The sequence below is a fragment of the Pelodiscus sinensis genome, chromosome 1 (assembly GCF_052426305.1).
Source record: "Pelodiscus sinensis isolate ZL-2025 chromosome 1, ASM5242630v1, whole genome shotgun sequence".
In the NCBI taxonomy this organism is placed as follows: Eukaryota; Metazoa; Chordata; order Testudines; family Trionychidae; genus Pelodiscus; species Pelodiscus sinensis.
The window spans coordinates 20,191,216-20,217,898 of record NC_143052.1 but is presented as its reverse complement, the minus strand read 5'-3'; the positions used below and the strand labels follow the sequence as shown (position 1 = coordinate 20,217,898).

Here is a 26,683-nt window from a genome sequence, read left to right as displayed (position 1 = left end):
TAAGACAAATTAATCAACTTACTAAAAAATTATGATGATCAGTTCTACTTTCTGCATATGTCCAGGTGCTACAGAAAAGCCCCTCATTTTTTCTCCTCCAAGTATTGATAGAGTAATTTAGAATATGTTTTGACAGATTATACTTAATGGGCATAATAATTAACTGACAAAACCTAAAACCAAATTATTCAAGCAGGCAGGAGCGGCCCTAGACGAGCTGCCGGCAACTGGCTCCGTAGGTGAAACGCACGATCGGCGCTCCTGCCTCCAAAGCCCTCAACGGCCATTTATCTTGGCACCCTAGGCGACCGCCTAGTTTGCCTGTATTGACGGGCCACAGCTGCAAGCAGGCACAGTGTTGTCAAGTGGACAGAACACAAGAATAGGAGCCAAAAACTAATGAAGTCTAATCTTGCATCTAATTACTTACTCAGTGGCTTTGGGCAAATCCTTCAGAATCAGATCGATGGCCCAGTGAAGCATTGCCACTTGACATGAGGCCCTTAACCTCTGTATAGGTATATATAGGTTGCAATCAGAGGATGTGTGGTCATAGCCCATGTAGAAAAATCCAACATAGCTTTAATCTAGCTAGCACATGTACCAAAAGCAGTGAAGCAGTGGCTGTACAGGCACCAGCATAGACTAGTCACCTGTGTAAGTGCCTGGGATTCCAGGTAGGCTTGTACAGACTGTGCTGATGTTCCTGCTATTATGACTTCATTAATGGAACTCAGACGAGCTAGATAACAGCTAGCGTGGCTATGTCTACACAGGGTGCAACCATGCACCTCAGCTGCACTGTATGTCTTAACTTCCCTCTCTGTTAAATAGGAATACTAATATTGATCTATCTCATGGGAATGCTGTGAGAATTAATTGTTTTCATAGACATAGAAAACTACATATAGCAATTGTATGAGTTAAAATGTATTACTATTTCACTCAAATACCCACTTAAAAATACTTCTTACAGAAATCCTTAAACTATTCCTCTCCAGAATTCATTTAAAAATATTCTGCACTGACTGGAGATTGATTTGTACCAAATCAAGAGGTGTAAATATATATTCAACTCACATTGTTATATTCTATTTTACTTAGATTACAAGAGTCCTGGGGCAAGACAGTATCTCCCGCCATTTGTGGTACATCAAAGAAAACATTTCGGTGTTCAATAAATAATCAAAATTATTTTAAGGAAACAAACTAATAAATGTGCAATTTATTTTCACATAGGTAAAAACTAAGGATTTCCCTAGTGACCAAAGAAATACAGAAAGGAAGAACAATTAATGTAACCCTGGCATTTAAAAATTGGTATTCTTCATTAATTTATGTTTCAAAGAGTTCTGATTTTAATAGTAATAATAAATATATTGGTATTCACACCTGCACATAAATTGCTAAATAAACTTCAAAGCTTCATTCTGGTAATATAAAATATGTGCTTATCATCATATTCATTTTCAGATCAGTAAAGTGAGGTACAGAAGGAGAAATCTTATTCACTCCAGTACTCTCCTTGATTGTAATAAGTATTCAGTGGTACTATCACAAGAATAAAGTAAGCAAGTTTTGTATGCAAGAAATCAGGTGAAATACCATGATTAGAGTATGAGATGGTATGAGAGCTAGAAGCCAGAACTTTGGAATCTCAGAACAGTCCAGAACAGTGCCTTGGATGTTATACAGCATTTTTTTAGCCTTTTCATAATACAAAAAGGAAACTATAGCTCTGAAAATAGGGCTCATTGAAAATTGTCCATCAAAAATGTTTGACAGAAATTTGGGTTTTTAAGTATCTCTTGTCTGTGGAAAACTCAAATGCCCTCAATGAAAATTTTCAGCCAAAAATTAAAATGTGCTGTTTTGGATATTCTGCCACTATGACACATGAGAACTGCAGCTCCATTTCCTTACAATCCCATCCTTCCTAAAGGTTTGGCTCCCATTTTTAAAATGTATCTTCTCATCTCCCATGCCACAATTATCTTGTCTTACAGAAGAGCATGAAGCACCTACATTGGAGCTCCAAAAAGGCACTACAGCTATATTTCCAAAATAAACAATCTCACTTCTCAAAAATATGTTGGTGGGTATTGTTGTTGAAATATAGGCCAGCGCTATTTGAAATCTTTATATTGTGCCTGACAGATGTGAAAAAAAAATTCTCCTTACCCACTCTGATATTTATGTAATGAATGACCAATCATTAGTTTAAGGTTAATTAGAGGGAGCACAATTTTTCACATTCCAAAAATATGTATAAATCATTTCTTTAGCCACATTTGGTTGATGAATGGCTTAACAATTACTCTTCATACAACAAATGTACAGTGCAGTGAGGTATATCTGTACATGCTAACATTTATTTAATTATGTGAATGGAAAGTCTGTATATAACTTCTACTTGAAAACATGTAATTTTCCATGAGAAAAGGAAATAAGTTATACAAAATAATGTGGTTATGAATGGATGAGTAATGTGAATTATGTATGTCAATTTACTATAAAACATATCATAAAGCCTGAACTGGGATTTAGTATTGCAGATCCCTGTATCATGCAAATCCCATTTGCCTTTGGTGAGCCAATGCTCACATGGACATAAAAATCTGTATTAGCAGATCCTAAAAGAGGATTAAGGTCCATAAAATTAGTGCATTCTCCTACCATTTCCAAACTAAGAAACGTAGCTATTTTATAATTTAAATTGGTCACTGCCTCAAACTAAAAATCTCTATAGCAAAAAAAAAAAAAAAAAAAATCAAGAGCGATCAGTGAAAACAGTCATTAACAGAGTGAAACACTGATGCAGCTTGGTTCCTCCTGGGTTTGAGACCTATGGAATATGTATATCGGCTTCAATGATTATCACTGAATAAAATACTAAAGGTATCTAGAACAGCCATTAAAAAAAGAGAAAGGTTTGACTCTGACTTCAAAAAAACAATTTTGTTTTAGTTTCAGTTCTCAAATGCAGAGATTGAAAACTATGCAAACCCAAATGAAATACCAGACAAGGGCATTATGCGCCCTGTTCCAAACTGACAGGGTTTACTAGTAAGAATCATCCCATGTCATTGCAACGGCTTTTTAGAATAAAGACTACTTACATAGTCAAGGGTTTGCGGAATCTGGGGCCTATATTATCTACTTGAGGAAAAGGAAAAGAAATAAAAAGCTTACTGTTTTTTCTTTCTCTGATTCCACATGATCAGATTGTGTCATAGGGGCAACTTGAGTTAGGGTTTCTTCTTTCTGAATTTTTTCAGGTTTGGATACCATTTGTGGCATCCCAGTTCTCAAATCCTCCTTCCTCACCTCCTCTTGTTTCCTAACCTGCAGTTCTTCAGGAGGTACTTTGGCTTCTAACTTTTCTTTGATACCTTGTCCTTTACTCTCAACTCTGACATCCTCTTTTTTGTCCTCTTGGAGGGATGGCTTCTCTCGTGAGAATATCCCTTTTTTGTCTTCTTCCAATTTAATTACAGGTTGCTTTAAATCTGAATTTATTTCTGGAGGAATTTTATCCACTGACGTTGTCTTTGCTAGTTTCCCCAGCTGATGTTTTGGTTCCTCCTTCTGTATTTCTGGATTAATTTTATCAGCAGAGGGTTTCTTTGCTAATTTCCCCTGTTGAAATTTTGGAGATTCCTTCTGAATTCCTTGCTGGATTTTATCAGCCGAAAGTGTCTTTGCCAATTTCCCCTGTTGAAGTTTTGGATCTTCCTTCTGAATCCCCTGCTGAATTTTATCAGCTGAAAGCGTCTTTGCCAATTTCCCTTGTTGACGTTGTGGATCTTCCTTCTGAATCCCCTGCTGGATTTTATCAGCTGAAAGTGTCTTTGCCAATTTCCCCTGTTGAAGCTTTGGAACTTTCCTCTGAATTCCTGGTTCTTCTTTTGATTTTTCCACTACTTGGGTAGGTGGTGCTGCAGTTTTCTGAGGGCGGTCTGACTCAGGAGGCATAGGCTGGCTCCGAGGAACAACAGATGGTTTGGATATTGACTGTGAAGGGGCTGACATGGGAGGTGGCATTTTGCCCATATCCCCAAGTTGTCCTGATATTGCTCTTTGTGTCTGACAGTTTAGGCACAGCCATTCTTGTACCTATAACATAACAAACAATATTAAATTAATAAAATAAGTATTTTTGAAAGTAAAATCATATTATGCTTTTGGCTGTTATTTTCATTATAGTCGGGGGAGGGGGGGATCGACAGACTTGCTGGGCCCTGGGCAAGGCAGGAGAGACAGCTCCAGGGTTATGGAAGGGGTGAGGTCTCTAACAGTAGGGTCAGAGCTGGAGCAGAAATCCTTCAGCACCACCCAGAGTGGGCCATACCATAGACCCTCCCCCACCAGTGAGCCTTCAGGGCTACCCAGAGTGCAGAGCATGGCACTCCAGCGGTTATTTAAAGGGCCTGGGGCTCCATCCTTCCCTGCTCCTGTGGTAGTGGCAGCAGAGGCTAGGAGCCCACGACACTTTTGAATAACTTGGTCCTGGGGCAATTGCCCTTTCCCCCCACCCCCCGTATCAGCAGGCCTGATACAGCCTTTGCTATTCAAATCCTATGCACATCATACACAATTGTTTTCCAGGTTCCAATAGTTAGCTCTTGATTGAACACTTACCACATTCCTCTAAACCACACACAATGTAACATGCAATAATTTAACGTGCCCAAGGTAACAAGAGGGCTACATACACTTGAAAATGTTATCATTCATCCAGAATATTGCTGTCCTTTTGTAGAAAGCTTGCCCATATATGTCCAAAATCGAAAATGTATCAAAAGCTCTTATACCCATTAAGACAATACCTTCCTTGATATTTGTTCATCATTCTAACAAGGTGGTCTGTTTGTTTAAGGGACTGCTTTGCTTGATTTGTTTTTCCCCTTAGACTTTTTTTTTTTCCTATTGTGGATGTTCTAGTTTTGTGTGATAAAAGTGTAAGCGAGACAATAGGATATGAATGAAAGGCAGGTCATCTTCATCCCTTCACCCTCCTTTTCCCTCTCTCCCCCACCCGCAGTTGTTTGATAAATAATTTCTACATTCTGTGTCTCATTCGCCTTTCCCAGAAAACTAGAATAAAGGACAATGGGCACCTGTGTATAAACTCTTGTTGGTGGTTGCCTGGCTACAGAAGAGCCAGATTGCTTCCAGCAGAGCTTGGCTACAGTTGCAGCAGGTTTCCAATGGGAACCTGACACATAGTAAACAGTATAAAACCCCCAGAAACCTCTGGAGAAGGGGTTAGCTGGGAAGCTTTATTTTAAACTTGGCTAATGAGCCCCATTACTGGACCAGAATCATTATGCTGTAAATTATAAAAACCTTTAGTTTTTTTGTTTAAGAAATAACACTGATGATAATAATATATTATAAAACTGTGGCTGAAGAACACAAACTCTAATGTCTAGATCAAGGACATGCTTTAGATAATTTTTGAATAGATGTATTCTTGCAAAAAAAAGGCTAATATAGAATCATAGAGGTAGAGTCAGAATCAGAAGGGATTATGTTACTGATCTGTAAAGAAAAAAGAAAAATGTGCATCTAGTTCTGCAAGGTGTCCAGGGCCAGGTTTACAAAGCAATTGATCCACCCAAAGACAGAGATGGGTACCTAATGGCAGTTTCTAAAGCCCACAGACAGACTAGGTACTTTGTAAATACCACTAAGTGCTTATCTTCCTGTTTTGGTACCTAAATTCCTTTTTAAGTTTGGGCCTCAGCTACCAAGCTTTTTGTTGCATATGCCTGAGCTTAATACAGTCCTAATTTTTACAGAATTTGTATCTTCCTCATCTCACACTACAATGTTGTGTTTAATTCTGAAAGACCTATGCCCTTGACCATCCATGGACTTGTGCCTTGCAGGACTGAGCTCTGGGGAAGATTATCAACTTTTTCATTCAGCCTGTTTTGCTGACTGTCATGGGGCAAGCACTCACCCCCAAGGTGCGTCCAGTTGGCCATTCTGGGAATTAGCTCTTCTGCCCAGGAGTACCCCCTTCCTGGCCAAATGCCCTTTCATCCTCAGACTGTCCTAGGTCAGTTCCCTGCCCTCTGGGCTGCTACGTTCCCAGGGAATCCTCAAGCCACCTATACCCACCTAGCCTCAGTGACTCACTGCCAATCATTATCTAGCCCCTTACCTCATGGGGAAACTGCTGTCCAAAATGCCACTCCTCATTGGCAAAGGGATGTGGACCTGTTGCCTTTTTCTATCCAGGAAGTTTTCTTGCAGCCCTAGTACACTCAGGCCTTGCCTCAGGTACTGAAGCCTGGGAGTGAGGTCAGGCCAGAGCTCCCCCTGACTTTCCCCAGCCCTGCACTGTCTACAGCCCGCGTACCCTCCGGCCTTAGCTCAGGTCCTACAGCCTGGGAGTGAAGTCAGGCTGGAACTTCCCAGCACTGCTCTGTCTCAGAAAGACTCCAACTTCCATGGCAGACATGTCCCTCCTGCTCCCCTCCAGGAGCCCTTATTTATACAGCCCCAGCTGGGTCCTAATTGACTGTATCTGCCTCAGCTGCCAACTCCACTCTCCCAGCCTTCTCCCAGGGCTGACTTTAACCCTTAAAGGGCCAGTGCGAGGCAGACTCCCTGTCATACTGACTCCCACAAAAAAAATCACCTTAGTGGGGTTACTCTATGTCTGAGGTTCCCAACCACCAGACGGTGGCCTGCTGCCAGGCTGTAGTGACTGTGAGGGCCGGGGTACACCACTCTCGCTGAGGCTGTTGGGAGAGGCGTGTCCTGCCCCTCCTCTCAACTAACCAGTGCCTGGCAGGGGCAGGGTCTCTTCCCAGCCTCAGAAGAGGCTTTCCTGTGCAGCAGGGCAGGGAAGTGCTCTTCCATGGCCGAAGGAGACCACTCTCTCAACAGCCATGGTGGGAGGGAAGTGCTGCGCAGTGTGCCCCAGTTCCCAGAGCTGCTGTGATGCAGGCAGCAGCACAGGGCTACGTGAGGAGGGCGGGGAAGTCACTGGGGGCTCTAGGGGTGGGGCTAGTGCTGGGGTGTTCTGGATGCTGAGCTACTAGTGGGAGAGGTTTTGAGGCCAGAGCTGGCACTGGGGGGCTCTGGGGATGGAGCTAATATTGGTGACTGGCACTGGGGAAGACACTGGGGGGTTGAGTGCAGAGGGGCTCTGGAAACAGGAGGCTGGGAAAGTATCATGGGAGGCTCTAAGGAGCAAGGGGCTAGCTCTGAGGCATTTGGGATGGCGGTTGGCACTAGAGGGCTGTGATGGCTGGAAGCTGGCACTGGGAACACTGAGCTTGGGTGTAGGGGACTCTGGAGTCAGTGGCTGAGGGTTAGTAGTGGGGTAGGTGGCTCTAGGGGTTAGGGCTGGCACTGGGGGGTTCTGGGCGGCTGAGCTTTTGGCAGACCATTTTATTCACATATTTGCATATTCATCATTTACATAATGAATATGCAAATAAAATATTACCAATCTGTCAAAAGTTTGTGAATAGGTTTGTTAGTCCCTGTTATGAAAAAGGCTGGGAACCACTGCCCTATGTTAACAATGAGTTCAGAATCTGGTCGTGAGCATTGTTCTGAAGTAGGACAAATACTTAAATGCCCTCCCTGAATCAGCCAAGTCAAGGAAGTTGGCTTTTAAGTACAGTCCCAATTGAAGAAAATGAAGAGCCTAATCCAAAATCCCTTTAAGAGTATGGAAAGACTCTCACAGACCACAACAGGCTTTGAACCATGCTCCTAAGCTCTTTTTTTTAAAATAAACTCTTTTCCCAGTCTAAAGCCACTAAAGCTCAGTGCTCCTCTCTCAAATAACAATTAGTTCTGAATTAAATTTTATCCTTCAATAAATGGCCAATTTATATCACAGTTTTCTGGTGCTCATGATCTTAAATCTTCATATTTACATGGGGGAAAAAGAAGATTTCCAGCTTCGAAGATCAGAAGGGACCTTTTTGACCATTCAGTCAGCACTTCTGTACAACACAGGCCAGAAAACTTCCTAGAGCATAGCTTTTAGAAAAAACATCCACTCTACACTAAAAAGTACTCAGTGATGGAGAATACACTACAGCCCTTGAAAATTTGTTCCATTGGTTAAAAAATTTCACTCTGAAAAGTTTGCACCATATTTCCAGTCTGAGTTTCTTTAGTTTCAACTTCCAGCCATTGGATAATGTTATGCCTTTCTCTGCTAGACTCAACACCCTGATCCTTGTTCTCTCTTTGGGAGGCATTAGTTACAAAGAATGAAGAAAAATGCAGGACAATGTAGCACTTTAAAGACTAACAAGATGGTTTATTAGATGATGAGCTTTTGTGGGCCAGCCCACGAAAGCTCATCATCTAATAAACCATCTTGTTAGTCTTTAAAGTGCTACATTGTCCTGCATTTTGCTTCAACTACCCCAGACTAACACGGCTACATTTCTATCACTAAAGAATGAAGAAGATCCTTTATTTGTGAAGAACACATGAAGCAGGACTCTCCTTAGGATTTATGGAGCCCTATACAATACAATTGAACTGGTGCCCCTATTCCTGATGGCATCCAAGAAGGGGATTTTTTTTTTTTTAGAGATGTGAGAATATAATTTTCAGGAATACATTAATGAAATATTTCAAAGCAAATTTTAATGAAGATCCTGTAGACTAACAGTAATTTCACAAACTGACAAGATATACCTCAGTTTGGTAAATGCCTGTTAAAGGGCTTCATCACCAGTTCAAAGCTTCATTTCTCAGGTTCAGTGTTCTGCTAATATGTCTGGCAGGTTTTTTTCACTTTTAAGTTAACTAGGTCCTCTCCAGAGGAAACAGAGCCATGGAGCAAGGATCAGAACTGGCAGGTGAGTGGACATTAAGACGCAACATGCCCCAAATATTCAAGTGCCCTATGCAGCTGCATATTCTGTGTATGGGTAAGAACAGCCCTGCAAACGAATTTTCTTGAAAATATTTTCACTATTTGTTTCATACAGACTCTGTCCAGTCTAGTTATTTCATGCTGCAAAAATTGTAGCATCAATATTAGAAACACTAAACAAACTGTGCATTGATTTTTATAATCCTAAATGAAAGTAGCAGAGCCAGAAATAAATGTGGGCATAAAACCAATGCAAAAATAACCACTTGACCATTAATACTATCATGGTTTTACAAGTAACTAAATATAACACATACTGCTAAAGTATGAAAAACCTATAGCAAATGGAGAACAGTCTCCCTCACTATCATTGATGTTTTTTCTTTCTCTTGAGTTTTGTAAAGGTTCTGTCTTCCAAAATAATTTGATGAAATGAGATAGATTTTAATTTAAAATGGCTGAGTGGTAATACTGGAGAGATACAGGCCAGATTGCTTTTGCCACAATAAGTAGCACTTTATTCTTTGAGTAATTCATTTGTTTCACTGGGACTACTTACAAAGTATGGTAATACTTAAACATGAATATGGCTATCAGAATCTAGCCCTAATTGTATTGATTTGGCACAAATAACTCTTAAAATTTTCATTAAAAAAACCCCATAAAGCAAATACACAGTGATTTTGTGGTAATTCATCCAAGAGTTCATTGAGTTCTATGAACAGCATACTCTTATATCCTTTATGAGCATATTGCCCCATATATTAAATGGAGGTAATATTACTGAAGTAAACATGTATGGATTTTTAATAAAAAGTAGCAGGTTTTTTAATACTAAGAATCTCATTGGCCTATTTTTCCATGGTGGGCCAGTAAAAAATCCTGGGAGTTGCAAATGTATACCTGAAAATAAGCACAATGGTCACACCCTTATATTTTGAATTAAACTGAAGAGACTGAATGCCAAAACAAAATGTTTAATCAATTATTCCCCATACCACCTGTTTTTCAATGTTTTCACTCATGTTTACCAAAGATATTCCTATAGACTAATCCCTGCAAAATTCCAACCCAATCTATATCTCAGAGTTAATATTTTATGTCATTTCCACTCCTTGTTTTGCAAGTTACGCCAGTCCCTCTTATCTGCTCCCCCTCCAACCATCATCATGGGCTGATATATCTTCCCAATTCTGAATCATCAAGCCACTATTCTCTCTTCACATCAATCCTTCATTAAGCCTCACTTCTTGTACACTGCCCACGTGAAATGAGTCAAGAATTTCAAAAATGTTTCTATTATATTCAAAATCAGAATACAAAACAACCTAGTCATTCACTCCTCTGGGCTTCCCTGTGCATGATGTCTATTCTGTGTCTCTTTTGCTTAGATTATAACCTCTCCAAGACAGGGACTGTCCACATTTTCTGCCTCATTTTGTCAAACACATAAGAAAAAAAATTAAGTAACCTGATGAGATAAATTGCTATTTTTAAAAAAATTGTCTTCAGGAAAAAAAAGGTACAGGACCTAGACCTGTATTCATGAGTCTTGTAAGTTATTCCACTACAGCAAATTGAACTGCTCTTGTAAGTATGGGTTAAAGAATTCTCATCCTTTCCCTTGTACTCTCTGGTTAAGTTTGCATTGCAGGATTAGTTCTTGCATCTTGGGATTCTCTAATGAATATGCAGGGGTAGCATTCCTTTTCTAAACCCTCCTTTTAATTTACCTCTGAAGCATGAACAGCATTTTCAGAACCACATGTGTACCTCATCACAATGAAGTTTATAAATCCTTTTATGTCAGATCTTGATTCTGTCAGAAACCGTAAAATCAGATTCTGTACTATAAAGTCATATGCCTCAGTTTTAGCCTTGTCTTTTCCTCAGTTAACCTCATGCCCTGAATACAAGCTTTTCCCTGGGGCTATCTTTTTGGTTTCCCTGTCAACCCACATTTATTATGACTTGGGAAATGGACATCATCTTCCTTCAGCAGCCTTCAATGGATAATTCCTCTGGCTTCCTTAAGAATCCTGACAACTCAGTCCTGCTTGATGGATAAAAACAGCTGTTATACCTAGTCTGCTTTCTTATGTACAAATACCTCCACAAAAAGGGCACGTCTAATCATTCAATACTAATGTATTGTCTGTTTTTCAAGACATGCAAGAGCTTAAATACTGCAGTTCCTATGCTCATCTATTAATATATCATGGTATCAGAGAAGTTAAAGTGGAAAATGTTGATCAGGTCAATTAATCTGCCAGTGTAGGATTTTATTAGATTTTGTATAGTGATTTTTTTTTATCAAATCTAGTTTTAAATGCCAAGGGTATGACTATACTAGAATTTTTACATGGAATTTACTGGTGGACCAGTTCATTCCAGACTACATATGTCTGTAGTTTACCTAGTGACCTACCTAGCAAGTTTCCTTGGAATGTTTGGAATATATGTTACTTGTTCCTGCCAGAAAAAAAAAAGGTAGTATTATGAAAGGAGCAATAAAGAGAAATCATAGGAGCACCACTGAAAAAAATCACTGCTTCAAATCACATTAAAACATAAGATAAAATGAACAGAGTTGCAAAGACAAGCTAACTTCTTATATAACCAACACACATTCATTGCAAGAAGACAAAAATATTCATAATGCATGAGAAGTATTTAGCCCTTTATTTTAGCTTAAAAAGGAATGAATTCTCAGATGCTCTATAAAATATTTTATTGCTATAAAAATCTGCTACAAATATAAAATCTGCTTGCTTTTCTTTTCATGCAATGAATGTATGTGATTTGCTTTTATCCGCTCTCTAACTTCAGTGCTCTTTGTTTAAATGATCCATCCTAAAATGCAGGCTTTTCATTTTCAAATAGTTTCAGCTGGAAATGATAGGTTCAGAACTTAAGCTTACATTGTTTTAACAGATGAAAACTGTCCCAGTCTGGTATGGCAGGGCTGGCTCTAGGGATCCTACTCTCTTACATAAAGCAGCAAATTGCTTCCCCCATAAGCACTCATTCGCTCACAGAAATAGCTATGGCATGTTTTGCTGCCTCATATGACTACCTATCTGCCACTGTGATAGAACTGACTCTGGTGAAGGGAAAGACACAGCACAGCTGAGTATAGTGTGTTAAGGACCTGACCCAAAGCCTAGTTAAGTCAATGGGAATACGGAATACAATCACATTGATTTCAGTGGTCTTTGAATCAAGCACTATATACAGTCCTGGAGTTTTCAAACTCTGGGTCACAGTTTGTAAGGGCAAGACATTAGCTGGCTGCTAGACACTTTGTTTACACCTGTGCCTGTGCAGATAATCACAGCTCTTGTTGGCTGCAGATTGACATTCCAGGCCAATAGGAGCTGTGAGAAGCAATGTGATCAAGAACACTACTCCCTATAGCTCCCATTGGTTGGTAATGGTGATCCATGACCAACAGGAGCTGTGATCATCCGTACCAAGAGGTGCAGGTAAACCAATGCATCTTGTGGCCAGCTAATGATCACTTAATCACATGACTCTAGCAGCTGGATTTTTAAAAAACACACCAAAAGAAGCATATTTTTGCTGTCAGTAGGAGAATTCTTAGACTACAAATTCCTTAAGGCAGGGATCCACTCTTAGTATGTATTTTGTGATGCCTGATCTTGACTTAGGCCTTGGATACTATTGCAGTATGAAATTATTAATTACTGGTATTAATAATACTGAACACCAAACATCTGTATTCAGATTGTATATTGGGATGTGTCTGCACAGCAGGGCTTAACTCAAAATAAGCTACACAAATTGAGCTATGTCAATTGCTTAGCTTATTTTGAAATAGCTTTTTCTACACAGCACTTATTTTGAAATAGAGCACTCTTTCTCCGACTTCCCTTACTCCTCGTACAATGAGGGTTACAGGAGTTGGAGTAAGAAGTCCTCCAGCTTGACAGTATTTCAATATTATTTTGAAATAACTTCCTGCTATGTAGACGCAGACTCAGTTATTTTGAAATAACGCTAGTTATTTCAAAATAATGTTGCCATGTAGATGTACCCTTAGTAAAACTGTGGGGTATAAGATGTAATGAGGGAAATAAAAGTAAATCATTTGGCAGCACACTGGGGGGAGCCTTTCAACAGACAACTTTCTAGTGAGGATACAGTTAAAACAATGTATGGCTCTATTAAAAAAATATCTTCTAATTTCCCAACCACTATAAGGGCTAATGAAATAAATACATGGTTTATTTGATAGCCCACTCATTTCATAAAAATCTTGGCAGCAGGAGAGTATTTTGAGGTGCGTGTGTGCGTGTGTTTGTGTGTGTGTGTGTGTGTGCGCGCGTGTACACATTGTGATGCTGTTGCAAAAAAAGCAAACATGATTTGGGATGCATTAACAGGTGTCAAGTATCAGAAGGGTAGCCATGTTAGTCTGAATCTGCAAAAGCGGCGAAGAGTGTGTTAACAGGTATGTTGTGAGCAAGACACGAGAATTCATTCTTCCGCTCTACTCTGCACTGGTTAGGCCTCAGTTGGAGTATTGTGTCCAGTTCTGGGCACTGCATTTCAAAAAAGGTATGGAGACATTGGAGAGGGTCCAGAGAAGAGCAACGAGAATGATTAAAGGTCTAGAAAACATGACCTATGAGGGTAGGCTGAAAGAACTGGGTTTGTTTAGTTTGGAAAAGAGAAGATTGAGGGGGGACATGATAGCAGTTTCTAAAGGGATATCATAAGGAGGAGAGAGAAAACTTGTTCATCTTGGCCTCTGAGGATAGAACAAGAATCAATGGGCTTTAACTGCAGCAAGGGAGGTTTAGGTTGGACATTAGGAAGAAGTTCCTAACTGTCTGGGATGTTAAACATGGGAATAAATTGCCCAGGGAGGTTGTGTAATCTCCATTTCTGGAGATATTTAAGAGTAGGTTAGATAAATGTCTATCAGAGATGGTCCTGGCATGAGGGCAGGAGACTGGACTTGATGACCTCTTCAGGCCCCTTCCAGTCCTAGTATTCAATGATTCTATGATTTACCTTCACATTCAAATGTTACAGTTTCTGACTGATGATATATTATTAACAATGGTTATAGTATTTGTCTACCTGTTTTAATTATTTTAATGTTTCCAATCATGAGGGCTTGAGTGGCACAGTATTTGAGCTTTTGACTAAGGATATTCCTCTTAAAAAACAGTGAGTAGTCCTGTGGCACCGGAGGGTATGTCTACACTACAGTGCTAATTCGAACTAACTTAGTTCGAAGTAGTTAATTCGAACTAAGCTAATTCGAACTAACGCATCCAGACTAAAAAACTAGTTCTAATTAACGTTTTGTTCATTCGAACTAGCATGTCCACACAGAGTGGACCCTGAACCAGGGTTAAGGATGGCCGGAAGCAGTGCCGGCAGGGCATCAGATGAGGCGTTAGAGCGTGGAGCTGCTGTTTCAGGCTAGCCAAGGGCTGTGCTTAAAGGGACCCGACCCCCACCCCGGACAGACAATTCTCAGGGGTACCCCGCTTGCAAAGCAGTCCTGGCTTGGATTGCCCGGAGTACCCAAAATGGGCACATCACAGCACTCGGCCATCAGACCGGCTGCACTTGCCGCAGGCTGACGTGTAGGGAGAGAGGACAATTGGGGGGCTGCAGGAGAGCTTCCACCCCCCAGAAGCCCATAGAGCCAGCCCAGTCCTCCCCATCAGGGGCTTGTACCTCCTTCCACTTACCCCATCCTAGGCCCCCTTCCTGATGTACAAAATAAAGGACAATTGTGTTCAAAAATAGAATCTCTCTTTATTGAACAAAACTCGGGGAGACTGGGAAAAGGAGGTGGGAGAGAGGAAGAGAGAGGGTGGGAGAGGGGAGGGCAACTACAATGATGAGGGGTTTGGAACAGGTCCCATATGAAGAGAGGCTAAACAGACTGGGACTTTTCAGCTTAGAAAAGAGGAGATGGAGGGGGGATATGATAGAGGTCTATAAAGCAGGAGTTGGGTGGAGCGGGTGCATACAGAAAAGTTCTTCATTAGTTCCCATAATAGAAGGATTAGAGGACACCAAAGGAAAGGAATGGGTAGCAGGCTTCAAACTAGTAACAGAAAGTTCTTTTTCACAAAGCAAAGAGTCAACTTGTGGAACTCCTTGCTGCAGGAGTCTGTGAAGGCTAGGACTAGAACAGAGTTTAAAGAGAAGTGAGATAAAGTGATGGAGGTTGGGTCCATGGAGTGCTATTAGCCAGGGGGTAGGAGTGGTGTCCCTGCCCGAAGTTTGTGGAAGGCTGCAGAGGGATGGCACAAGACAAATGGCTTGGTCACTGTCTTTGGTCCATCCCCTTCAGGGTCCCTAGGGTTGGCCGCTGTCGGCAGACAGGCTACTGGGCTAGATGGACCTTTGTTCTGACCCAGTATGGCCATTGTAAGCTCAGGGCTCAGGGTCGGGGGTCTCAGTGGACCACCTTGATTTTCATGCACACCTGCACCTGGGTGGCCAGGCTGGCAGCTATCCTGCCCTAGACGGCCACTTTCCTGTGCGTAGTGCGGAGGTCGTGGACAAGGTCCACAATGTCCGCACTAGACTAGGTGGGTGCCCGCCTCTTGCGGTCCCGTGCAAGCTCCCGGGAGCCGCCAGCCTGGTCCCGGGAAGAGGGGGAGGGCTGGGGGGTGTCGGGTGGCTGGCTCGATCCGTGCCAGGTGCAGGGTCTGCTGGCTGGGTGCTGGCAGGCTTGCACCTGGCACGGGCATCATAGCCAGCCCGTGCCCCTTTAAGGGGTCCGGGGCCGGCAGGGGGGCATACGAGTTTCCCTGGTGTTGGCCAGAGTGGCCACCAGGGAAAGCTGGGGCGGGCTAGCCTCCCACTAGTTCGAATTAAGGGGCTACACACCCCTTAATTTGAACTAGTAAGTTCGAACTAGGCTTAGTCCTCGTAGAATGAGGTTTACCTAGTTCGAACTAAGCGCTCCGCTAGTTTGAATTAAGTTCGAACTAGCGTAGCGCTTGCGTAGCGCCTATCAAAGTTAATTCGAACTAACGTCCTTTTGTTCAAATTAACTTTGTAGTGTAGACATATCCATAGGCTGTGTCCAGACTCAGGGGTTTTTTCGAAAAAAGTAGCCTTTTTTCGATAAAACCTCACCTGCGTCCAGACTCAAGCCGCGTTCTTTCGAAATTAAATTGAAAGAACGCGGCTTGTCTTTCTATGGCGGTAAACCTCATTTCACGAGGAAGAACGCCTTCTTTCGAAAGTTCCTCTTTCGAAAGAAGGCGTTCTTCAATGTAAATAGGGGTTCTTCGAAAGAGAGCATCCAGATTCACTGGATGCTTTCTTTTGAAAAAGCAAGCCGCTTTTTCAAAAGTTCAACGTGCAGTCTAGACGCTCTCTTTCGAAGGAGGCTTCCAGTCTAGACATAGCCTTAGAGACTAACAGATTATTGGGACATAACGTTCATGGGTAAAAACTACTTTATTTTACCAAAAAAATCTTTTTTCTTAATAAATCTAAGGTGCCACAGGACTCCTCATTGATTTTGCAAATCCAGACTAACTCTGAGATAGTAATCCTCTCTTAGTTGTTAAACTGCTCTCTGCAGCTGAATCCTGTTCCTGAACTCAACCATCAGTAAGGAATCATTCTCCAGTATCTGAGAAGATGCAGTCACTACTGCAGCCCTGAAGCTACAGCAGACATGCATTTCCTTTATCTAATACACAAAACACAATGGTTAATGAAACTAAAGCGATACTAGAGCCATAAGAATGGCCATATTGGGGGAGATCAAAGGTCCATCTAGCCCAGTATCTGGTCTTCTGACAGTGGCTGATGCTAGGTGCCTCAGAAGGAATGAACAAATTAGGTAATCATCAAGTGATTCATCCCCTGTCGCCCATTCCCAGCTTCTGACAAACACAGGCTAGGGACACCATTCCTATCCATCCTAGCTAATAGTCATTCATGGACCTATCCGGCATGAATGTATCTAGCTTATTTTTGAACCCCGCTAAAGTCCTGGCCTTTGCAATATCCTCTGGCAAGATAACTGTGCATTGTGTGACCTCATCTTTGACCTGTCAGCCACCTTCAATACTAATGACCTTTCTTCTTTCCTCTTCTGGTTCCTTTCCCAACACTCATCTCAGTTTCCTACTCTGCCACTATTAACACAACCAATATGGCCAACTCCAGTCAAAATTCATGAACTTTACTTACAAATCATGATTTAAAAAAAAAAGAAAAACCCAGCTGTGGCTCTTTTCATTTTTCATTTGCCTGCAATATATATATATATATATATATATATATATATATATATATATATATATATATATATATATATTAGTCTTCAGGGCTCACATTTTCAATCTTTTTCTTTGGAATGAGGAGCAGTAGACACTTAAGAAAGGCTAAGATAATCACTTAATTGAATGACTGCTGGAGCTGAGTCTTTAAAGAAAAACAGAAAACAACAGGAGACACATGAAAAATTATCACACAATAGAAAAATTATCATTAAAATTAGTGTTATCCTCAAATGTGATAATGCAGGGGGGCAGAGTTTGCGTCATATTTAATATAGCAAGAAGATCATACTGTAGAATATGCCCGTAGAATATGTAAAAAATCAGATGTTCAGGTTTCAATGTTCTTGAACTTTATCAGACTGATATCCTGAATACCAAGTTAGGTCTTTCAGCCTGTAAAATCCTTCTCAGTAGATTCTGAAAATGGTCTTGTTATATCACTTGACTGGCTTAGTAAAAAGGTCACCATTCAGTCTTTACTTCCAGATTTAAAAGATATTAAACCTGCTAAAAATCATATATATCTGACAGCCACATGGTCACTTGATGAGTTGTTGCCATGGTATTATTCTTCCTAGCTTTTTTCAAACAGTTTTCTAATTAGCTGACTGAAACAATTTGCATTTGCAGTGCTTGCATCTGTGACAAATGAACATGCAAAACTAGGTTAATGAAATAGCAGTACAGTATATGCCCTCCATTTGCATTATTTTTTACTTGCTTTGCTAGTATTTTTCTGGTTAATGGTATAATTTAGGTCATATAGAACAAGTATATCATAGGTTGTGTTCGTTTCTTAGGTCATAATTGTACAGTGAATTACTTCCAACTGCAAAAACTACACTAATGCCAAGAAATAGTCAGCTGCCTTAATCTTTTTTCCAACGAGTCACTTGCAATTCTGTGGATGTTTCATAGTCAGACACCTCCCAGATTTATTTTATATTATAACAAACAGTTTTAAAAGAATAGTTGTTTTTATGGCCGGGATTAGTGAGAACCTCAGTACAGAATAACCATGGGCCAGAGCAGTGCTTTGATAGTAACAGTCCTAAGCATCTTTACTATTTACTTCTCCTGACTCTGTGATTCTTTCCTCTCCTGGTTCTCTTCCTTCCTCTCTGATCAGTCCTTCAGCACCTCCACTTCAGGATGCATCTCCTTACATCCCACAGCTTTCTGCAAGTCTCAGCCACTGATACACCTTCTCTTCTATCTCTACAACTTATCATGAGTATTCTCACCTGCTGATGGCTCACAGAGATACCGTCTTGTTAGTCTTTAAAGTGCTACATTGTCCTGTATTTTGCTTCAGCTACCCCAGACTAACACGGCTACATCTCTATCACTAGAGATACCTCCGTACTCTACACCTACCTCATTCTGTCCAAATTAAACCTTCAGCATGTCTCTCTGACCTCTTGAACACACTTAAACTACTACTGGACTGAGACCACTGCCTATTATGATGACCATTATGTATTCTATCATCATTTATCTATATCCATATTATATCATGTTTAAACTCTTCAAGGCAAGGACAATTTTTTGCTCTGTGTTTGTACAGCCCCTACCACAGTGAGGTCCTGATCCATAAGTAGGTCTTCTTGGCCTTATAATAATGCAAATAAAGTAATAATAAGTATTAATAATAATTAATAAAGTTCTCAAACTAGAGTGCAATTGTAAAGCTCTACAGCTCAACATGGAGTCTGCTTTTAATAATCCAGGGACCATAACAATTAAGAGATTCTTGTCATAGCTCAAAATCTGAAATTTAATGGTAGATCACAACCACAACTTTTTTATTTGAGACTTGGTAGATCAAATTAATGTGAAGCTATATCTGAACATCTTTACAAAACCCAAACCCATTTTCCTTGGGCAATCCCTTCTCAAATTATAAAGATGACTATGACATATACCAATTCCAGAATATCACAGTTTTTGCACCAATGAAACATTCCAACTAGACTGATTATCTTCAAATTGACATGTTGTTAATCTCAATCCTATGTATTGTGTAAATTGGAATCAGCGCTAAAACTACTTAAGAGCCCAGTTTTGGTGTCACTTACTCATACTGAATGGAACCCATGCATGAGTAATCCTTGGCTACGTCTAGACTGGCATAGTTTTCTGGAAATGCTTTCCGTTAAAAGCATTTTCGGAACAGAGCGTCTAGATTGGCACGGACGCTTTTCTGCAAAAGCACTTTTTGTGGAAAAGCGTCCGTACCAATCTAGACGCGCTTTTCCGCAAAAAAGCACCGATCCGCATTTTCGCGATCGGGGCTTTTTTGCAGAAAACAAATCTGAGCTGTCTACACTGGCCCTTTTGCACAAAAGTTTTGCACAAAAGGACTTTTGCCCGAATGGGAGCAGCATAGTATTTCCTCAAGAACACTGATAATCTTACATGAGATTGTCAGTGCTTTTGCAGAAATTCAAGTGGCCAGTGTAGACAGCTGGCAAGTTTTTCCGGAAAAGTGGCTGATTTTCCGGAAAAACTGGCCAGTCTAGACACAGCCCTTGTGTATTCACTTGGACACACTTAGACAGTGAGGTGCTACTTCAAAGGAGTAAGGGTGTCAAACCTGGTCCCAAAATGAGTTGCTTTGGCAGAGGATTGAAATATCTATTAAATCTCTTGTTTGTATTGCAGCACAAGCAACTTGTTTAAGACCCAACAGAGCATTTAAAGCTTTGGGAATGCTGTGGAGTCCCACCTTACTGGGACCATGCTATATATTGTACAAGGACTCGGTGGGTCAACACATGCATAAATAATTGTTGGGCATGTACTTACACCAAATGCCTGTGCTTTATATTGGAATATTCATCTTTTTTCTCAGATTAAATCAATGGGAGCTGTTTATGTCAGTCCAGGAACAAAATCTGGCCCCAGAGCTGCATTTTTATCTCAGCATTTCTGTGATATGAACAAACCAAGATGACATTATTAGATGCTGCTATAATTTAGCAATCTATATGACTGAGACATTTATATGAATAGAGTAAAATGAATTTTTTTCTTATGAAATCTTCACGCCAACATTAATTGAAATTCCTTCTCAGTTTCTCTTGTGGAAATGTGCTTGTTATCTGCTTAAAGGAAGACCATGCTGTAATGCTGCAGCTTGGCTAAAAGCAAATGTTTTCTTGACATCTGTAGCCAGATAGCCCCCCCATCTCAAACAATCTTGCTTGCCCTCTGAGATGTCTGTATACAGGGCAGAGAAGGAACAATAAGAAAATCAGCATAGCCATTAAGCTTTGATCTGCTTTGATGCGAGATCAGGATATGCGAGTTTCTCTGACTCTGAGTAATGATTAAGGAAATGAACTGAGCTCGAGGCTGCAAGAAGTGCCCGGCTGGCACCCATGTTGATTCGAACACACACACAGTCCCTGGGAGAGGAATTTCCCACTGAGAAAAGAATGCCCAGTATTTCCAATACAATCCTCTCAACTCTCTCTTACAAGTGTAAATTAAGTTCACAACTTCCTTGTAAGAACTGGTGTCACAAAAGACAGACCAGCACCATTTGGCATTACAGATAAGAAAGAGAAATACGTGACCCAATGGGTATATAAGTGGGTACAGCAGCGCACTCACTTCTGAGTGTCAATCTGCCCTCTACCTGCTGGTCGGGTTAGGTGTTTGACCTCCTGAGCTTCCACGGGGACGCCCACCTCGTATTTTCATCTTTCCGAGGAATTGAGGGACCGATCCTGGCCTGACATTCTGGGACCGAGTGACGCAGAAGGGGGTAAAAATTGTACCTGTATGTGTCCTTTTGTTATAGTGCATGCATAGAATAGAGCTCTTTAAAGATTAAGCTGTCATTTGGTACCATTATCTTTCTATTTCCTATCTTTATTCTTCTTTGTAACCGTTTTTTCTATATATATACATATATTTTTGTCAGCAGTTAAGAAATAGAAGAATAGCCATTGCAACCATATGATTTATAAGCTTCCTCAATAAACCTGTAAATGTTTAAGCTTTATTTAACCTGACTCCTTCAGTTGCTGTAACAGAACCAGGCACAATTTAAAAGAACTTCAGCCGGTCATTGGGACAGTATAGGAAGAGCTTGGGCGTTTGGATTTGTGTCACACCCAGGTGGCAAAATCCATTGGGGCACTTCTCAGCCTCCCCCAGGCTGCCCGCTGCGAAGGAATCACAGATTCTAGCAGCTAAAATCTGAAGTGTAATAAGCTCATCCTGCACACTTATTGGGTGGGGTGCCCGTCAACCTCTTCCAGATTGCCCACTGCAAGGGACCCCGGTCTCAGCAGTTGAAGTCTCGGGTGTATAGTATACACACACACACACACACACCACTCAATGCCCTGAACGTCGGCTGACAACATCTAATGTGAAAATAAATCTTATAGATTTTGACAATCATATGCAATACTATGAGTTGATTTTCAGCAGGTATCATGAGTATAAGCATGCAAACTGTGAAGTAATTGCCTAAACCCGTGGGCTACGTCTACACTGGCCCCTTTTCCGGAAGGGGCATGTAAATTTCAGCAGTCGTCGTAGGGAAATCCGCGGGGGATTTAAATATCCCCCGCGGCATTTAAATAAAAATGTCCGCCGCTTTTTTCCGGCTTTTACAAAAGCCGGAAAAGAGCGTCTAGACTGGCCCCGATCCTCCGGAAAAAGTGCCCTTTTCCGGAGGCTCTTATTCTTACTTAGACTTTGAAGTAAGAATAAGAGCCTCCGGAAAAGGGCACTTTTTCCGGAGGATCGGGGCCAGTCTAGACGCTCTTTTCCGGCTTTTTTAAAAGCCGGAAAAAAGCGGCGGACATTTTTATTTAAATGCCGCGGGGGATATTTAAATCCCCCGCGGATTTCCCTACGACGACTGCTGAAATTTACATGCCCCTTCCGGAAAAGGGGCCAGTGTAGACGAGCCCATGGAGATGCACGTGAAACCTTCAACTATGCTTATTAAAGTCAACGCTATAAATGAAGGATCTGATTCAGACCTCACTTGTAGTACAGGTTGAACTATAGACTGATGCCAAACCAGAGAATTTGCTAAACCATGTGTGATCAATATTGTCTAGAAGCATTATCAACACTTCCACTGCTTAGAAGACAGTGAGAGGTAATTTAGAGCTAAATAACAGCACAGAACACTGAGAGCCAGGACTAGCGGCTGTAAACAAACTTTACAGGACCTCAGTTTTTTATATGAGTAATGCAAAGATTAGGGTTAGTGACAAGGTGACTAATGGAAATGAGGATATTGAAGTAGGAATAATTGCATCAAGCCAGAAGTCAAACTCAAACAGGTTAAAGGGACAAAATACAGGACCCCAGATAATTTCTATCCAAGAATAATTGCAAGCCGCGTAGCAAGGATTTTTAATAACTCTGTTAACTTGCGGGTTTGTACCCTATGGCCTGAGAACTGCTAATATAGAATCTATTTTGAAGAAAGGGAAAATATGTGATCTGAGAAAATGCAGGCCTGTTAGTTTGACCTTCATTGGATGCAGAAGTTGAGAACAAATTTTTAAAGAGAAACTAGTTAAGGATATAGAGGTAAATGGAAATTGGGATAAAGTAGAACATGACATTATAAAAGCAAGATTGTGCCAGATCACTTTGATCTATGACTTTGAGAAGATAATTGATTTTTTAGACAAAAGAAATGCAGTAAATCTAATACACTGGCATTTCTCTAAGGCATTTTATACAATTCTATCGAAGAAGTTGTTAGTAAAATCAGAGAAGATGGGGATGAATATGAGTTCTGAAATTGAATGGAGCAGGTTAAAGAGAAGACTGCAATGGCTCATACTGACAGGTGACTGTCGGGTTGGAGAGAGGTTATTAGTGGAGTTCCTTGGGAATCGTGGTTTCTAAAGCCTTTTTATTAATGACCTTGACAAAAAAGTGAGAAGTGCTAATAAAATTTGTGGGTGACACAAAATCAGGAGGTATCGTGAATGCAGAAGACAACCAGAACACCATGCAAGAACATCTGGACAACCTTGCAAACTAAAGTAGTGGAAATGGAATGAAATGTAATAATGCAAAGTCGTGCACTGAAGGACTAATAACAAGAAACTTTGCTATAAGCTGGAGACTTATCAATTGCAAGTGACATGAGAAGAGAAAGACTCAGGTATATTGATTGATCACATGATGACCATAAGTTACCAATGTAATATGGTTGCGAAAAAAGCTAATGCAATCCTAGGGAAATAAGAACAACCCAGGAAACTACAGACCAGTTAGTTTAACTTCTGTGCCAGGGAAAATAATGGAGCAAGTAATTACGGAAATCATCTGTAAACACTTGGAAAGTGGCAAGGTGATAGAGAACAGCCAGCATGGATTTGTAAAGAACAAATCGTGTCAAACCAATCTGATAGCTTTCTTTAACAGGATAATGAGTCTTGTGGATAAGGGAGAAGCGGTGGATGTGGTTTACCTAGACTTTAGTAAGCCGTTTGATACGGTCTCACATGATATTCTTATCAATAAACTAGATAAATACAATTTAGATGGGGCTACTATAAGATGGGTGCATAACTGGGTGGATAATTGTACTCAGAGAGTACTTATTAATGGTTCACAATACTGCTGGAAAGGCATAACAAGTGGGGTTCCGCAGGGGTCTGTTTTGGGACCAGCTTTGTTCAATATCTTCATCAACGATTTAGATATTGGCATAGAAAGTACGCTTATTAAGTTTGCAGATGATACCAAGCTGGGAGGGGTTGCGACTAATCTGCAGGATGGGGTCATAATTCAAAATGACCTGGACAAATTCGAGAAATGGTCTGAGGTAAATAGATGAAGTTTAATAAAGACAAATGCAAAGTGCTCCACTTAGGAAGGAACAATCAGTTTCATACATACAGAATGGGAAGCGACTGTCTGGGAAGGAGTATGGCAGAAAGGGATCTAGGGATTATAGTGGACCACAAGCTGAATATGAGTCAACAGGGTGATGCCATTGCAAAGAAAGCAAACACGATTCTGGAATGCATTAACAGGTGTGTTGTGAGCAAAACACGAGAAGTCATTCTTCTGCTCTACTCTGCACTGGTTAGGCCTCAATTGGAGTATCGTTTTCAATTCTGGGCACCGCATTTGAAGAAAGATGTGGAGAAATTGGAGAGGATCCAGAGAAGAGCAATGAGAATGATTAAAGGTCTAGAGAATATGACCTATGGGGGAAGGCTTAAGGAATTAGATTTGTTTAGCTTAGAAAAGAGAAGATTGAGGGGGGACATGATAGCAGTTTTCAGATATCTAAAAGGGTGTCATAAGGAGGAGGGAGAAAACTTGTTCATCTTGGCCTCTGAGGATAGAACAAGAAGCAATGGGCTTAAAGTGCAGCAAGGAAGGTTTAGGTTGGACAGTAGGAAAAACTTCCTAACTGTCAGGGAAGTCAAACACTGAAATAAATTGCCCAGGGAGGTTGTGGAATCTCCACCTCTGGAGATATTTAAGAATAGGTTAGATAAATGTCTATCAGGGATGTTCTAGACAATATTTGGTCCTGCCATGAGGGCAGGGGACTGGACTCGATGACCTCACAGACTCATAGACTTTAAGGTCAGAAGGGAACATTATGATCATCTAGTCTGGCCCCCTGCACAGTGCAGGCCACTGAATATCACCCACTCCCTCCTAGAATAATCCTCTCACCTATATCTCAGATATTGAAGCCTTCAAATACTTTGAAGACCCCAAGATGCAGAGAATCCTCCAGCTGTGATCTGTACCCCATGCTACAGAGAAAGGCGAAAAACCTCCAGGGCCTCTGCCAATCTACCCTGGAGGAAAATTCCTTCCCGACCCCAAATATGGCAATCAGCTAAACCCTGAGCACGTGGGCATGACTCACCAGACAGACACCCAGAAAGTTCTCTATAGTAACTCCTATCATCCCTCCATTGACCTATTTACCACTGATAATGAATGGTCAATTAGTTACCAAGATCATGTTATCTCATCAAACCATCCCCTTCATAAACCCATCTAGTTTAATCTTGAAGCCAGATAGATCTTTTGCCCCCACTGCTTCACTTGGAAGGCCGTTCCAGAACCTCACTCCTCTAATGGTTAGAAACCTTCGTCTAATCTCAAGTCTAAACTTCCTACTAGCCAGCTTATATCCATTTGTTCTTGTGTCCACATTGGTATTAAGCTTAAATAATTCCTCTCCCTCCCTGGTATTTATCCCTCTAATATATTTAAAGAGTGCAATCATGTCCCCCCTCAGCCTTCTTTTGTTTAAGGTAAACAAGCCAAGCTCCTTGAGTCTCCTTTCATAAGACAGGTTTTTCATTCCTCGGATCATCCTTCTTTGTACCTGTTCCAGTTTGAATTCATCCTTTTTAAACATGGGAGACCAGAACTGCACACAGTATTCCAAATGGGGTCTCACCAGTGCCTTGTATAATGGCACTAACACCTCCTTATCCCTACTGGAAATACCTCACCTAATACATCCCAAGACCGTATTAGCCTTTTTCACGGCCATGTTACAATGGCGGTTCACAGTCATCCTATAATCAACCAGGACTCCGAGGTCCTTCTCCTCCTCCGCTACTTCCAACTGATATGTCCCCAGCTTATAACTAAAATTCTTGTTATTAATCCCTAAATACATAACCCTACCCTTCTCATTATTAAATTTCATCCTATTGCTATCACTCCAATTTACAAGATCATCCAGATCTTCCTGTATGATATCCCGATCCTTTTCTGAATTGGCAATACCTCCCAACTTTGTGTTATCCAAAAATTTTATCAGAACACTTCCACTTTTGGTGCCAAGGACAGCGATAAAAAGATTAAATAAAATTGGCCCCAAAACTGATCCCTGAGGAACTCCGCTAGTAACCTTCCTCCAACCTGACAGTTCACCTTTCAATATGACCCGCTGTAGTCTCCCCTTTAACCAGTTGCTTATCCACCTCTCAACTTTCATGTTAATCCCTATATTTCCCAGTTTAACCAATAATTCCCCATGTGGTACTCTATCCAATGCCTTACTAAAGTTGAGGTAGATTAGATCCACTGCATTTCCTTTATCTAAAAAATCTGTTACTTTCTCAAAAAAGGAGATCAGGTTGGTTTGGCATGACCTACCTTTTGTAAAACCATGATGTAATTTGTCCCAATTGCCATTAGCCTCAATGTCTCTAACTACTTTCCCTTCAAAAATTTTTTCAAGATCTTGCATACTACAGATGTCAAACTAACAGGCCTATAGTTACCCGGATCGCTTTTTTCCCCTTTCTTAAAAATAGGAACTATATAAGTAATTCTCCAGTCAAATGGTACAACCCCTGAGTTTAGAGATTTATTAAAAACTTTTGCTAATGGACTTGCAATTTCATGTGCTAGTTCCTTTAATATTCTTAGATGAAGATTATCTGGGGCCCCCGATTTACTCCCATTAAGCTGTTCAAGTTTGGCTTTTACCTCGGATATGGTAATATCTATCCTAAGTCCCATTTGTTATGTT

At 40.8% G+C, this 26,683-nt stretch overlaps 1 protein-coding gene across 1 annotated transcript in view; it reads right to left on the bottom strand.

Moving 5' to 3' along the window:
- Positions 1–26,683, bottom strand: part of PCLO (piccolo presynaptic cytomatrix protein) — a 501,171-nt gene that overhangs the window by 273,257 nt on the left and 201,231 nt on the right. The window contains exon 4 of the mRNA XM_089778439.1: positions 3,193–4,116. Coding sequence (XP_089634565.1) covers positions 3,193–4,116 — 924 coding nt within the window. The remainder of the gene's footprint in view (positions 1–3,192; positions 4,117–26,683) is intronic.